Source organism: Anoplophora glabripennis, unplaced genomic scaffold (genome assembly GCF_000390285.2).
Source record: "Anoplophora glabripennis isolate ALB-LARVAE unplaced genomic scaffold, Agla_2.0 scaffold2114, whole genome shotgun sequence".
Lineage (NCBI taxonomy): Eukaryota > Metazoa > Arthropoda > Insecta > Coleoptera > Cerambycidae > Anoplophora > Anoplophora glabripennis.
In genome coordinates this window covers 3,394-17,214 of record NW_019418193.1, presented here as the reverse complement: position 1 = coordinate 17,214, position 13,821 = coordinate 3,394, and the positions used below count along the sequence as shown (strand labels likewise).

At 30.2% G+C, this 13,821-nt stretch overlaps 1 protein-coding gene across 1 annotated transcript; it reads left to right on the top strand.

Moving 5' to 3' along the window:
* The first annotated feature begins 216 nt into the window (after positions 1-216).
* On the top strand, positions 217-6,947 carry LOC108916589 (AP-2 complex subunit mu). The gene is made up of 7 exons (XM_018722884.1): positions 217-324; positions 1,184-1,388; positions 1,444-1,606; positions 1,658-1,876; positions 2,246-2,522; positions 6,334-6,567; positions 6,624-6,947. The coding sequence occupies exons 2-7, from the start codon at positions 1,212-1,214 to the stop codon at positions 6,868-6,870; spliced, it is 1,317 nt and encodes a 438-aa protein (XP_018578400.1). The 5' UTR covers positions 217-324; positions 1,184-1,211; the 3' UTR covers positions 6,871-6,947.
* The last annotated feature ends 6,874 nt before the right edge of the window (positions 6,948-13,821 follow it).

The window sequence follows — 13,821 nt, the reverse complement described above, 5'->3', positions numbered from 1 at the left end:
AGGCCTACACGAGATGAGGCAGGATAAAGAGGGATAATCCCCCTCGATCCCAAATCATTGAGGCCAATTTCTAGCCATAGAATAATGGCTCGGTGCATTGAGGCCAATTTCTAGCCATGGAATATGGATCGATTTCGATTTCATATCATAATGTAGGCTTCATTATCCATTATCTAAGGTTGGCTATTATAATTTTCAGAATGGGGGTGTATGTAACTAACTTCTCTTTTTAATATCAGAATTTGGAGTGACGTCAATTGTATTGATATTTTCTTAAATAAGTGCTTTTTAAACTACAAAACTTCTCGATGATTTTTCCTTAGGGTAAGTTTTAATAAGGGAATATTTATAATTTTTAATTATTATGATCGCAATGTTACTTTTCTAATATGAGGTTATCTAGGACTGCAAATTGGTACCAATTATGCCTGTTATGAATCTTTTATGTTAATTTATATATTAAGAAACATTTTATTAATATTTTCTTAAGACTTGACCTCATTATTATATCGAAGGGATTTCATACTAAGAAAACTAACTATAGTGGGCTGCTAGGCAGTCCATAAGTAATACCTTTTTTAAACAGTGATCTTGAAATGTTCTATTTATCCTGTCTTGTGTTTAATTCTACGATACTATAAGTATGTACTACTTACACATAAAAATGAATTTAGATTCTAGTTAGAAAATGTTTATTTTCCTGGACTAGGTGTTTTTTTTTTTTTTTATGAAAAATCTCTTAACTAGGTATAATCAGGTAGCATGACAAAAATAATTATCGGAGAAAAGTTTGTATTTAGACATTTTAGGTTTATCTAAAGCGAAGATGAAACAGTGTTGAATTAATTAATATACAATTTTGATTTTAATTTTATATTTTATTACTGATATTTAAGTTATCTTAGTTAAGTTATCGTGAGTTGATAGTCATTCTAAATTCTAATTGTGTCTATTATTTTTCTTCTCAAATTTTTTTAAGGTTTGAAATGTACTTGTATGTATTTTGATTTTCATATTTTCTTTTCTTCAAATTTGAAATGATGTAGTTATAATTATTACCAATATAATATATCATTGCACTTTGACCTCTAGACTTCAGTTTTGTAAACAATAAAAATGTTCTTTTATTGACGTCAATATTTTTTGGTTTTACATTAACATAATGATTATTTTATTTTTTAAGATTGTAGAATAGCTCCGAGATCAGCACAATGATTGGAGGACTTTTCGTCTACAATCACAAAGGTGAGGTGCTGATTTCACGAGTATATAGAGATGACATTGGTAGAAATGCTGTTGACGCATTTCGAGTTAATGTCATCCACGCCCGCCAGCAAGTACGATCCCCTGTTACCAACATAGCAAGAACATCATTCTTTCACATAAAAGTGAGTAAAAGTAATATAATATACGCTATAAGTACCTGCATTTTAATTTTTATAGAGGGCCAATATTTGGATTGCTGCTGTAACCAAGCAAAATGTCAACGCAGCAATGGTATTTGAATTTCTCCTCAAAATCATTGAAGTAATGCAGTCTTACTTTGGAAAAATATCAGAGGAGAATATCAAGAATAATTTTGTTCTAATTTATGAATTGCTTGATGGTAATGCTTCATATATTTATTTTTAACTTAACTTAACAGTGTACGTTTCAGAAATTTTGGATTTCGGCTATCCTCAGAATACTGATACTGGAGTATTAAAAACTTTTATTACTCAGCAGGGGATTAAATCTGCAACAAAAGAAGAACAAGCGCAAATTACATCTCAAGTAACTGGTCAAATAGGATGGAGGCGGGAAGGTATTAAATACCGTCGTAATGAATTGTTTTTGGACGTGTTGGAGTATGTAAATCTGTTGATGTCTCCTCAAGGTATTTATTTATTTTTGATACTCAATTTTATTTTTTAACACATCTAATTCTTTCCAAAGAAAAAATTCTTACATGTCAGTATTAAGTAGTAAAATAATAGTATGTATAAGATAATGTTAACTAAAACAGTGCAAATATTGTATCAGCTGTATATTTAAATTTAAGTTTTTATAGAGAATTCTTGAAATAAATATTGTTAATGTTAAGTAGATATATTCTACACTTCACAGTGAACTAAAATATTTTTAGTAAATATGACAGATATGGGGGAGTGGAGAAAATTTAATGACTTATTTAAATTTAATTATATTCGTTAAATTTTCCATTTAGTGATTGTAAAATGATTTGTTTTAATTAATTTATTATCAGGTCAAGTGCTTTCTGCTCACGTTGCTGGGAAAGTTGTGATGAAATCATACCTTTCTGGTATGCCAGAGTGCAAATTTGGCATAAATGATAAAATTGTAATGGAAGCCAAGGGCAAGGGAAGCTTGGGTACAGCTTCTGATTCTGATCCTGCTAGATCTGGTAAACCGGTTGTTGTTATCGATGACTGCCAATTTCATCAATGCGTAAAATTAAGCAAATTTGAAACTGAACATTCCATTAGCTTTATACCACCTGATGGAGAATTTGAACTCATGAGGTATGTTATCTTTCTCATTATTTATTTAAATTTTCTATTAATCAATGCAACAAAACACATTCTGTTTCACTGGCTGTGATTAGTATAATTTTTTTGAGATTCTATTCAACTATTCAGCGATCCCATTATCTCGAGCGTAGACGTAGTGGATTGTCATTGCTCATTGTAAACGAATTAATAATTTTGGTGACGCCAAGATTTAAGGAATTTTTGTTGCCAGTACCAATCGTACGATGTTGGGCTGCCAAAGCTCAGCGGTCATGTGGCCTGTAAACATTTATGAAGGCTCTGTATTAACTGTATGTGGATGGACATACATTACTAGTCGCAAATAAAACAAATTTTTATTTTAAAATAATTACTTTTGCTGTTGCTGTTTTATAAAATCTGATAGATTTAAAATATTTTTTAAATTTATTTTAGTTTTCAATTTATCAGTTTACAAAAAAGTGTTTGTAATACGATATGTAATTCCGCGACTTCCTGTGTGAAATATTAGTATTTTGGGACAGAAACACACTTGTTAAATTTCTGTGATATAAAACAAAAAACATGTCGGTATAAAGAATGATGAGATTTGACAACAATGGGCTAGTGCACTCGGTTAGAAGTTACACTAGCCTGTCCAGTGGTGGAGTATGAAAATTTCTAAAAAAAGATGACAGGCTGAAAAAACAAACTAACGTGTTTCTAAAGGTCAAGGCATAAACACTATCTCCATTTACAGTTACACTTTGGATCGTTCTTTGAACATAGGGTATAAAATTCTTGAGATAAACGTTGCAGGGGCTTAAATACAACAAAAATAATTAATATGGAGTGTGACAAATAGCTTAAATATGTACTTTAGTTATAGAATTATACACATTTTGTATCTTATTTTATTTTATGCAACATTTGATAGTTAAATTTACAGTGCAGTATGGTTAATACAACTCCACTTTTAAGGGATAACACCATTGTAAATTTCTAAAATAGTGTTTGTTTAGTATTTTTTTTTTTAATGAAAGGAAAAGAGGAAATTAATTTTCAAGGATGTTATTAAACTGTCTTTAAGTGTTCAAAAAATATATAGGGTGTATCTAAATAACACCGAAAAAAAGTAAGGGGCGATTCTCTGATGAAAATTAACATTATTAGGAGTTTGGAAATACTGATTTTTTTGTGAGAGTGTGACAAACACAGGACGTCATGCAGGCAGGGGAAAATCTATTTCTGGATGTGTAATTAACGATATTTTTCATTATACTTCTTTGAAAATGAAAATGTACAAACAAAATATGACAAAAAAAACATACGAAAAAAACTTGAAACATTTTTATTTTCATTACAGTTATAGGGATAAAAAAAACATGTAGAGCAAGAATACTGAAAATTAACTAACTGTAACTAACTAATTCTTAATAATAACAGCTAATAATGCTTTGTTTGAGTTATTATTAACGGTTATGTTTATTGTGCAATTCGTATTATTGCACAGGTTTAGTCCTTATGGAGTTTCATTTTGTGAAACTGCAGTTATTGAAGCAGACTTTTCGCAAATGTTTTGATTTTCTCAAACGAATGTTACAGTTGTTGTATTTTGCGTGTGAGAACAGTTTTTGTGATACCTCAATTTTTCTGCTACATTGGAAGAATGCCATCTTCTAAGCCTTTTTCAGAGTGAGTAAATCAGTGCCACTTTCCACTAACATGGTTGCTGAAGAACATCTTAGTCTATGCCCAGTATATTTTCTGAGATCTTATAGTTTTAGGTATTTTGCAACAATTTTTGGAACACCACTTTTTCAACAGTAAACTGAAAGAAAATCGTCGCTTACAGTTTTGATGTTCAGATTTCACATTCACTAAAAAGTTTATATTCGTGTTCATATCTTGACCTAGATTTTACTGGTAATAAATTCGCATTTGCTTGTGCCGCTTGCTGTAGGACGTTATCGGGAATTTCGGGATTTTCTTCCGAGTATATTTTATCCATAGAAAATACACAACGCTGACAATACAGTGGTGTTTGGGATGCTTTTCCATGGTTACACTCAAATTATTTCAAAGGTGATTTGTTGTATATTAGGTGAACAAAACGTAAAAAATATTACAGAAATGTATCTAAATATTCAAACATATTTACGAATTAAAATACAAAATACATGTTAAATATCAGGTAGCATATAGACTTTTTTAAATTTAGTTTACTTTGCAGTATATTTCTATTTTAAAACCATATATTCGGTATTTTTATTTAGCGCACCGAAAGAATCGGGAAAACTTTTTCCGTGCGCTGTTTCCATGCACTAGCCCGAAAAAGCTCATATTTCATTATTATTATTATTATTATTATTATTATTATTATTAATAATATTATTATTATTAATACAGATGAAAATAAGGTGTTTTCGAAGAAGTATAATAATTATTTTTCTCCTTATTGTAGAAGGTTTAAAGCATCTTTATAAATTAAAAAATTGATTTTCTGAAAATTATGGTCTTACCTTTTAATAGCTGGCATTGTGACATATGTCCATCCCTAAAGCACGTATTAGACAATGCAATTTTGTTGTAGGGATTTGATTGCCACGATAGAATCCATGAAATTTTTCTTATCAGACTGTAATTCTGTCGCGGCAACTGAATTGCATGAATTAGAACATGCTCTATTCCGTGCAACAAAATTTCAGGGATTCTAGTTACTTTTATGGAGATTTGTTTGTTGCCAACCTAGCTGTTTTGTTGGCCGGTGGTCATGGCTGTTGTTAGTAACACCGTTGAAGGCACTATAAAAGCTATACAACAATTTACTTTCAAATATTTATCCATTGCAATGTTTTTTTACTTGAATAAAAAATAATTGTTTACAAGATATTTACAAGAAATTTTACTAGTTAAACAATGCACAGTTGCTAACACTACTGCAAACTAAACAAATTGCAGCAATTCTATCCATGGTGTGATAATAAGCATGCAATTTTATCCCCGCAATTTTGTCGTCGCAACTAAATTGCATGCATCTGATACAGGCTTAAGATTGGCTTCATATAGTTTATACATAATTTAGACTAATCATTCACAGTTGCCTGAGGTGGCACAGATGGTTTTATAGTGTGAAATTAGAATCTGTTCGATTGTTTGTTATTCTAAATTATTCTAAACTTTAAAACTTTTTAATAATATATTGCAGAAAATTTGGAAAAAATCAGGATTTAAGGAAAATTTCTGCTATTTTTCAAATTTTCTATTTTGCCAATAAATGGTATACCATCAATTTTTACATTATGTTGTGTTAAATTACGATTTACGATAAATTTTACGATTTTATTTTGAATAAAATACAGTATATGTACTAAATAGAAACTGAAAGAAACATAAACAATCTTGGTATTATTACCAGTACCTCTTTCCATAAAAATATTTGTCACAATCGGTATAAGCTTGCCCGCAAAAATTCGCCTTACCAATTGCAATAACCGAGTCAGTAATGCGCATGGTAGCGAATATATACGGTTTGAGCAGCCTGATCCAATTTAACTATTCATGCGAATTAATCCGTCTGGAGCAGTTTGAGCCCTATACATTTTTAGCGAATATATACGTCTGGAGCAGTGAAAGGGTTAAAACCTAAGAAAAGTTCATTGCATAATATGCACATACAAAGTTTCATTTGCTGTTGTATTGCTAAACAGAAGGATGCCAAACATTTTTAGCATTTTTTATATTTTTTTATGATCTTGAAGAATGTACAATTAAGAATATGTCTCCAATGTTTAATTTTCTTAAGTACTACATATATTATTAGAAAGTTTTCCAAATATTTTAGATATCGCACCACAAAGGACATATCACTGCCATTTAGAGTGATTCCATTAGTACGTGAGGTGGGACGTACCAAGATGGAAGTAAAGGTTGTCCTAAAGAGTAACTTCAAACCATCACTGCTCGGTCAAAAAATCGAAGTTAAAATCCCAACTCCATTAAATACCTCAGGTGTTCAGTTGATCTGCTTAAAAGGAAAAGCAAAATACAAGGCATCCGAAAACGCAATTGTTTGGAAGTAAGTAAAAAAATCTCTCTTAGGTTTTCCATTTATTGGCATATATTTATTCTTAGAATAAAAAGGATGGCCGGTATGAAAGAGACGCAACTCTCTGCCGAAATAGAGTTGCTTGAAACTGATACTAAGAAGAAATGGACTCGTCCACCAATATCAATGAACTTTGAGGTACCATTCGCTCCCTCAGGATTCAAGGTTCGCTACCTGAAAGTGTTCGAACCAAAACTAAATTACTCCGACCACGATGTTATTAAATGGGTACGTTATATCGGAAGAAGTGGGCTTTATGAAACAAGATGTTAGATGAATATGGATAGTGTTATTGGATTGATATTATCCCTTCAAGGATTCAAGGATGTTTTATGGATGATTTATTAAAATAAAATTAGAGGACAGTTGTGTATCCGAATAGCCACAAAACGGCAAATCTATATAATTTTTAAGTGTATTGTAATTAAATGGTGTAGAGATGTATACCGTATTGTTAGTCCCTTATTATAAATAAATTATAAATAAATGTATGAACAATTATTATAAAAACACGATTTTCATCAGACTGGTCTACGGACATTTATTGCAGATAAATCTAATGAATAAAATGAACTAAATAAAAAATCAATTGAAAATCACTTATCTTTTATGACATATTACCAAAATACCATTTAGTGGTTAAAACAAAATTATATGATGGAAAAGCACGAAGTATAAAAATACAATAAGTAACTATAATAAATACTAAAAAACAAAAAAAAAATATAAGAATTTTGAATTTACAGGGAGACCACTTTAAATACAGAAACTGCAGGACTAGATTCATTACGAAAAAATAAGTAGTTTACTCTATAAACCTTTTTTCCTGCGGGACTCAGTATTTGAGATATAGGGTGTTAAAGTTTACCAAAATATACAGTTCAAAAAACTTGACAGGCCAACTTTTTTATTTGAAGTGATAGACTAGTACTTCCAAATGCAAAGTTGTGGGAAATAACTTGACTAAGAAAAATTTACAAATAATTCTTTTCAGTGTTGCCAGATTTCTGCAGCAGCCACTAAAACATTTTTTTTTGGCAACACCGATTTTTTTTCCCATAATTTGACAAACCTTCAAATTCTAAATAGAAAATGTTATGTTACATTTCTTTATTGGAGTAGCAGTTTTTGAACAATCGGCAAAAACAACGAAAATAATCTGCAGTCATATTCAGGGTTGCTTATATTTTATATCTCAAATAACCCTCAGTTGATGTTTTTGTTTGATACTTAATTTGATAAGTGTTTAATTTGTTAAAAAAAATATTAACAAATAGAAAAATTAGTTACGTAATAAAGGAGATATGAAGCTAGGTATCGACTTTGGGAGTTGTATGAAGATCCGCCTTGTTAAAATACCTGCCTTGATACCGAAAACAGGTATCCATTTTATGAGGGACATCACAAGGCTGTTTGAAATAGACTTTTAATAAATTTGTTGAAACATATGGGATGGATTGACTCCTCAATAAGAAAATATAATATAGAGGGTGTTCTATTCAAAAATGTAATTTTGACAATTATCTGGAGAACACAATTTTCTTTTCTTCTTTTTTCATTCTTTCTTTTCTTTTCATTTAGTGCATTTTAAATGGCAGAAAAATCAGTGTAATTTAACTGCCATCAATAATTTTCAAGGTACAGGGTGATTCATTGATATATTTTGACCCCCCATTAATTTTTTTGTTTTGTGTTATAAAAAAATGTGAAATACAAAAGTTGCACTATTTCTTACGAAGATTTCTAAAATACATATAGTAAGTTATTCCCCATACTCGATTTTAATTCCTAATATCTCAATTTTCTGCTTCTGTGTAACCCCATTTTAATTAAATAATAATACAAACTGTCAATCAATAACAATGTTATCATGACATTACTACCTGTCACTGTCACGGCCTACGATATATGACATTGTCCACAAGTAATTAGGCCTCTCACGGCCTCATTAGTGAGATTTAGTTAGAATACCTATACGCACTTTGGACTATATCAATGTCCGATATGTCAAAATATTGCAATTAAATCTGTAATTGCAAAAAAAGCAGAAATGCCTGAAAGAGGACTAACAATTATAAAATGTCTTATTTTCTTAATAAAAGACCTTTTAGTTTTTTAATATTATCTCGCTTATTGTTAGAGTTGGACGAAACAAACCCTACATGACTATACTAGACAGGGAACGTTCTATCCATATATATAAAAATATACAGGGTGTTCCATTTAAATCAACAAAGTTAAGATCCGCGGGTATTTTGTTTGGACTTCATTAGTTTTTCTATCATTTTTGAAAACTTCATAAAAAATCGTGTAACTTTTGTATTTCACAGTTTTTTATCTCTTGAAACAACAAAGTTAAAGGGGGGGTCAAAATATAGTGAATCACCCTGTACAGAGTGTAAAAAAATCACCTTTTGTAAAATATGTTTGAAGATATGTAGATGTATAGTGATGAAATTCAAGCTAATGATTTATCTAATTAAAGGTGAAAATTCAATGGATTCAGATACAAATGACCATATTATAGAGATACTGGGAGTCACTTTTACTGTACAGGGTTTGTAGCGACTTGGAAAACCGGGAAAAGTCAGGGAATTCATTATTCTTCATAAAAAACAAGGAATAGTCAGGGAATGTTAAAAGTATTCAAGTATTATGCTTGCAACTGGCAATTTTGTGAATACCGGTCCTGGGTTCTTGAAAGAGAAAACTATTTATGGTTTTGAAACCTTTATAAGAGGTTCTTTGGGTATAAAAAAGATTATGGAGTCCAGTCTAGAGTAATTCTAATGCATAAACACCAATTTAGTGTGCAAAAATGAACTACAGCGACCTGTTTTTTTTTTTGTCAGGGAATTCTATATTTCTTTTGAACTATGAACGCTGTGTAAGTCCAAGAAATTCAACACCACTGAACATGGACGTAGAAAGGGGGGGGCACGATATATCATTATTGGCTCCCAGTTTCATTATCTCCTGTAGATTCTCCGTCAAAAATACCATACTAAATGAAGTTTTATTTCGTGTATGTATCCCATCTGTGTGCATCTAGGGCAGCTCCTCATAGTAACGGCAGACAACGAAGTCAACCCGTTATCCGGCTGAATCCCTAGATCCTGGATCATGACTGGGAATGGCTACGCGAAATAGCTTCATTTGGCATATTTTTTAAATTGATGGAGAATTTACTAGAAATGATGAAACTGGGAGCCAATAACGATATAAACTATGTTCCTTCCTTCAAACAATCAAACTATTGCATAACGTGATTATTGGAGTTATGAGGTAAGTTTATGGGGTTGATTAGGATTCAGTGAGATTCAAATTGCTCTCACTTTCATTCTCCTGCAATATATGCAACTATCCTTCTCAATTTGTCTATTTTAAATAATGACATAACAATAATTCCTCTTGTTGAGACATAGGCTATATGTTATTTAAAATTTTTGGAATCACTATCAAAAGTAAACAGTTTTCTTATACAATTCTACACAATTATTTTTGTAAATAATACATAGTAATCGTCAAGTAATGGCTTTTAATGAAAAATATTGCAATTTATACAATTGATACAAATAAATACTAGTTGGTAGTCTCACTTAAATGAAATCATTACTCATAATTGAAAACATTTATATTTAATGTAAATTATACTAAAATCTTTTACTTTTAAATTCCTTACAAATATAGAGTTAACAAAGGTATATATGTACTAATAAAATTAACGGGAATGAGCAAATATAGTTGGTAATAAACAAAACAGAAAAAATAAATCTGAAGCGAGTTTAATCAGTGACACATTGAGTATTGGGCAAAACAGACATTTGAATGAAGCTCTCACCAATAGTAAGTTTGAAAGTTAGCACTTTTTATAATTAATATTAGTAGGGGCCGAAAATTCTTCAGAATGAAGAGTACCCTCTGCAAAGTTAGTATTATTAGAATTTTACAAAATGAACAACAGAAACATTTTTTAATGAGTAATAAATAAACATTTTGAATTTGCTCATGACACTACAATGTGCCACATGCCACCGACTTTAATTGAAATATAAATTACATACCTACTACATATTTTCAAGTAATTAAACTTCAGAGCAGTTTTTATTTTAAATTTCACATCTATTTTATTAAGATCTACCACTGAAAAAATGTTTTCTTCTTTAAGATTTGTAGCTACTTCTATTACTATCGTCTTAACACATAATGTCTATCTTAAAGAACTTTTTCTACATAATTATTATTGCTGTAATATTTTTACATTATGGTTGCATTTGTCAGCTTAATTTTGTAATTTGTCTCAAGATGTAACTTACTTTGATAAGGACTAAATTTTATGTATGTAGGTAGGTACCTATATCTAGTCACTAAATTCTTGTTCAACATTAAATTCAAACTATTAAATCAAGAAAGGTGTCCTGTGGGGCGCAGACAATATGTCTTCCCCTCTTCCCTTAGATTCTATATTCTACACCCAAAGGTCTCGTAAAATAAAAAAAATATATTTTCTTAATTCTATTTTTGGTCAATGTCTATATTTACTCTTGTCTTCATAATATAGGGAGTCATAATTTGGTATAGAAAATTTAACCCAAGCTACCCAAGACTAAATCAGAGTAAATGAGAAAATATACCTCTGTATCAAAATACATCCTTAAATAAAAAGTTATGGGCCCATAAAGAATAATTTTTTTAATTTAATTCTTTTGTGAAGCAACTTTTTAAGTGCATTATTGTTAAAAATTTAAACAAAATATTTCTTTGATGCATAAAATTTTAAGAAAAGTCCATAACTTCGTGGATAATTTTAAAAAAAGAAGGCATAATAAAGCAGGGTTTTAGAACTACTTGTTTGCAAGACAAGATTATTGAAGCTTAAAGAGAAATATCATATTTATTCAAATATCTCTGAAGATGAAACTTGTGCCTATAATTTTCCTAACTAAAAGCAAACATTTATTGAATTGATTTAAAAATATGTCAATCAGTGACGGAGCACAGTAACATTATAAGGACCTCAGAGTTTCCACATCGAATATTTATCGAACCTAAACAAAAGAAAGTACCCTCCTTTCAAAAAGAGGCTATTTTGTTATTTTTTTATCACAGTATGATAAAACAGATAACTTTATAAATTTATATATCAGGAAAAAATGTATTGGAATTTTTTGATCAGACTATACTACAACTATCAAAGTTCAAAAAATCATTGCTGTAGACATTTTTAATTAATGAGGGAGCATGATTTCTACAGCAATAGAATTTTTGGAATTTTCTACATATTTTTTCTTTGTAAAACAAATAGCTTTGATATTTTAAAAATATTCAACTGTGCGATAAGTTTGGTTTAAATTTAAAAAAGTAAATAACCTGTATTTTTAAACAAGAATTTATTATTACTGTTGAATAAAATACTGTGGTAACATTTTTAACCCGAAATATGAAGAAATTCTTGATCCTATCTAGGATATTCTGCTCTATGCAATCAATTTCTTCAATAATAAACTGCACTGAATAATATGAAATTAAATAGACCTCTCAGAAATGCCGATAATAATAGTAGAATTATTAAAATATTGCTGTTACAATCTCAATAAATATAAAAGAATAGACTTAAATTTGCAAAAAATATAAAATGCCATACAACAAATGCTTTATGCTGCATAAATTACATAGTGTCAGGGACAGTGCCTCTCAGTATCTTCAGCAGTGGTTGACAGGTTTGTTGCAAATTGAGTGAATTTTTGCATTTAATTTAATTATTATATCATTGGCCCGAGTTTCATCAAACCAAGTCAAATATCTTCAGAATTTGGATAAATGTGATATTTGTTATAAACTTAACTTTGGTCTACAACGATCGAAGGAAATATCTTTTAAAGTTACGACTATAACATTCTTGTTACATCTTTAATAGCATACAGGATGGTCTATTAAATATGTTCCAATAGGGTTAAACAGTCTAGTTCTCAATATACGGGATGATTCAGTCATAATGTGATTAATTTTAACCAGGTATTCGGAAAGACAGAAAATAACCGTTAATTCGGCACTCAACTTCTCGACATGGAACCGGCAAACTTAAAGCGATCGAAGGTCGAAGCAAAACTGATTTTTTTACCATCATCTAGTATTTTGCAATTGGTTTCAAAATCAAAGTGCAGCAGACTCTAAAACTTTAATAACAAAGCTATGGACAAATGAGTGAATGTTTTTTTAGCCATAGTGTCAATTTAAATAGGAAGGTATCATACTCAATGAAATGCAATAAATCATACAATAAGGTATACATACTACAAACTGAATAATGAATTGAATATATGTACATAATACTAAAAACACATATTCAATTATAAAACGTAACAATTTTAAAAATACTAAATTGTATAACGTAACATTTGAAACCAATTATTATCCTTATACATTTGTTTTTATGAACAAATAAATAATAAATAATCGTTAATATTTAAAATGTAAAAATATCTTATTCATTCATGTGTCTAGATATAAAAGTGGTCTTTATAATATAATGACCGCATATAGGTCATTATAGTAGGTCAGTATCAGTAGGTAGGTAGGTCAAGATACACTTGTTAAATATTTGTGGGTTAACAATTAGGAGCTGTCCGAAAAGAGGTTTAAAAAATGACACGTTAAAAGACCCCCGCACTTTTCTTATGTAAAAGTGGTTTCAGTTAAATTGACTGAAATTTTTATATGTTACAGCTCATAACCTGTCAATCAAAAGTCTCCATTGCACAATATCCTAAAGTTCATAGTTTTAGAGTTACGTTGACTATAGAGCTATAACTCGGTATTCGAATGGGTAAAAATTTTATTTGATATTCTTTGTTGTTTGCATTTGCATTACCCAAGGTGTACCACGTGGAGGTTGCAAAATCGGTCCAACACCTCTTTGGGGTGGTCTTTTTACCGTGAGGTCCCTTTGCCTCTCACCATCGAGGTGTCTTTTTTACCGTGAGTTCCCCTTACTCACTAATCTTAAAACATCTAGATGCATGTATTTTATTTTCATGGATCCAATATCATCAATTTCTATGTTATTATATATGTTGAGACTATCATTAATATAGTTTAATATTGCGTCACTGGGGTAATGTATATTTTGTTGATATCGCGCAAAACCCAAATACCACAACACGCTGGCTACATGAGCACAACAACCTAATTGTTCTTGCACCAGTTTTACAAGTGCAATCATAT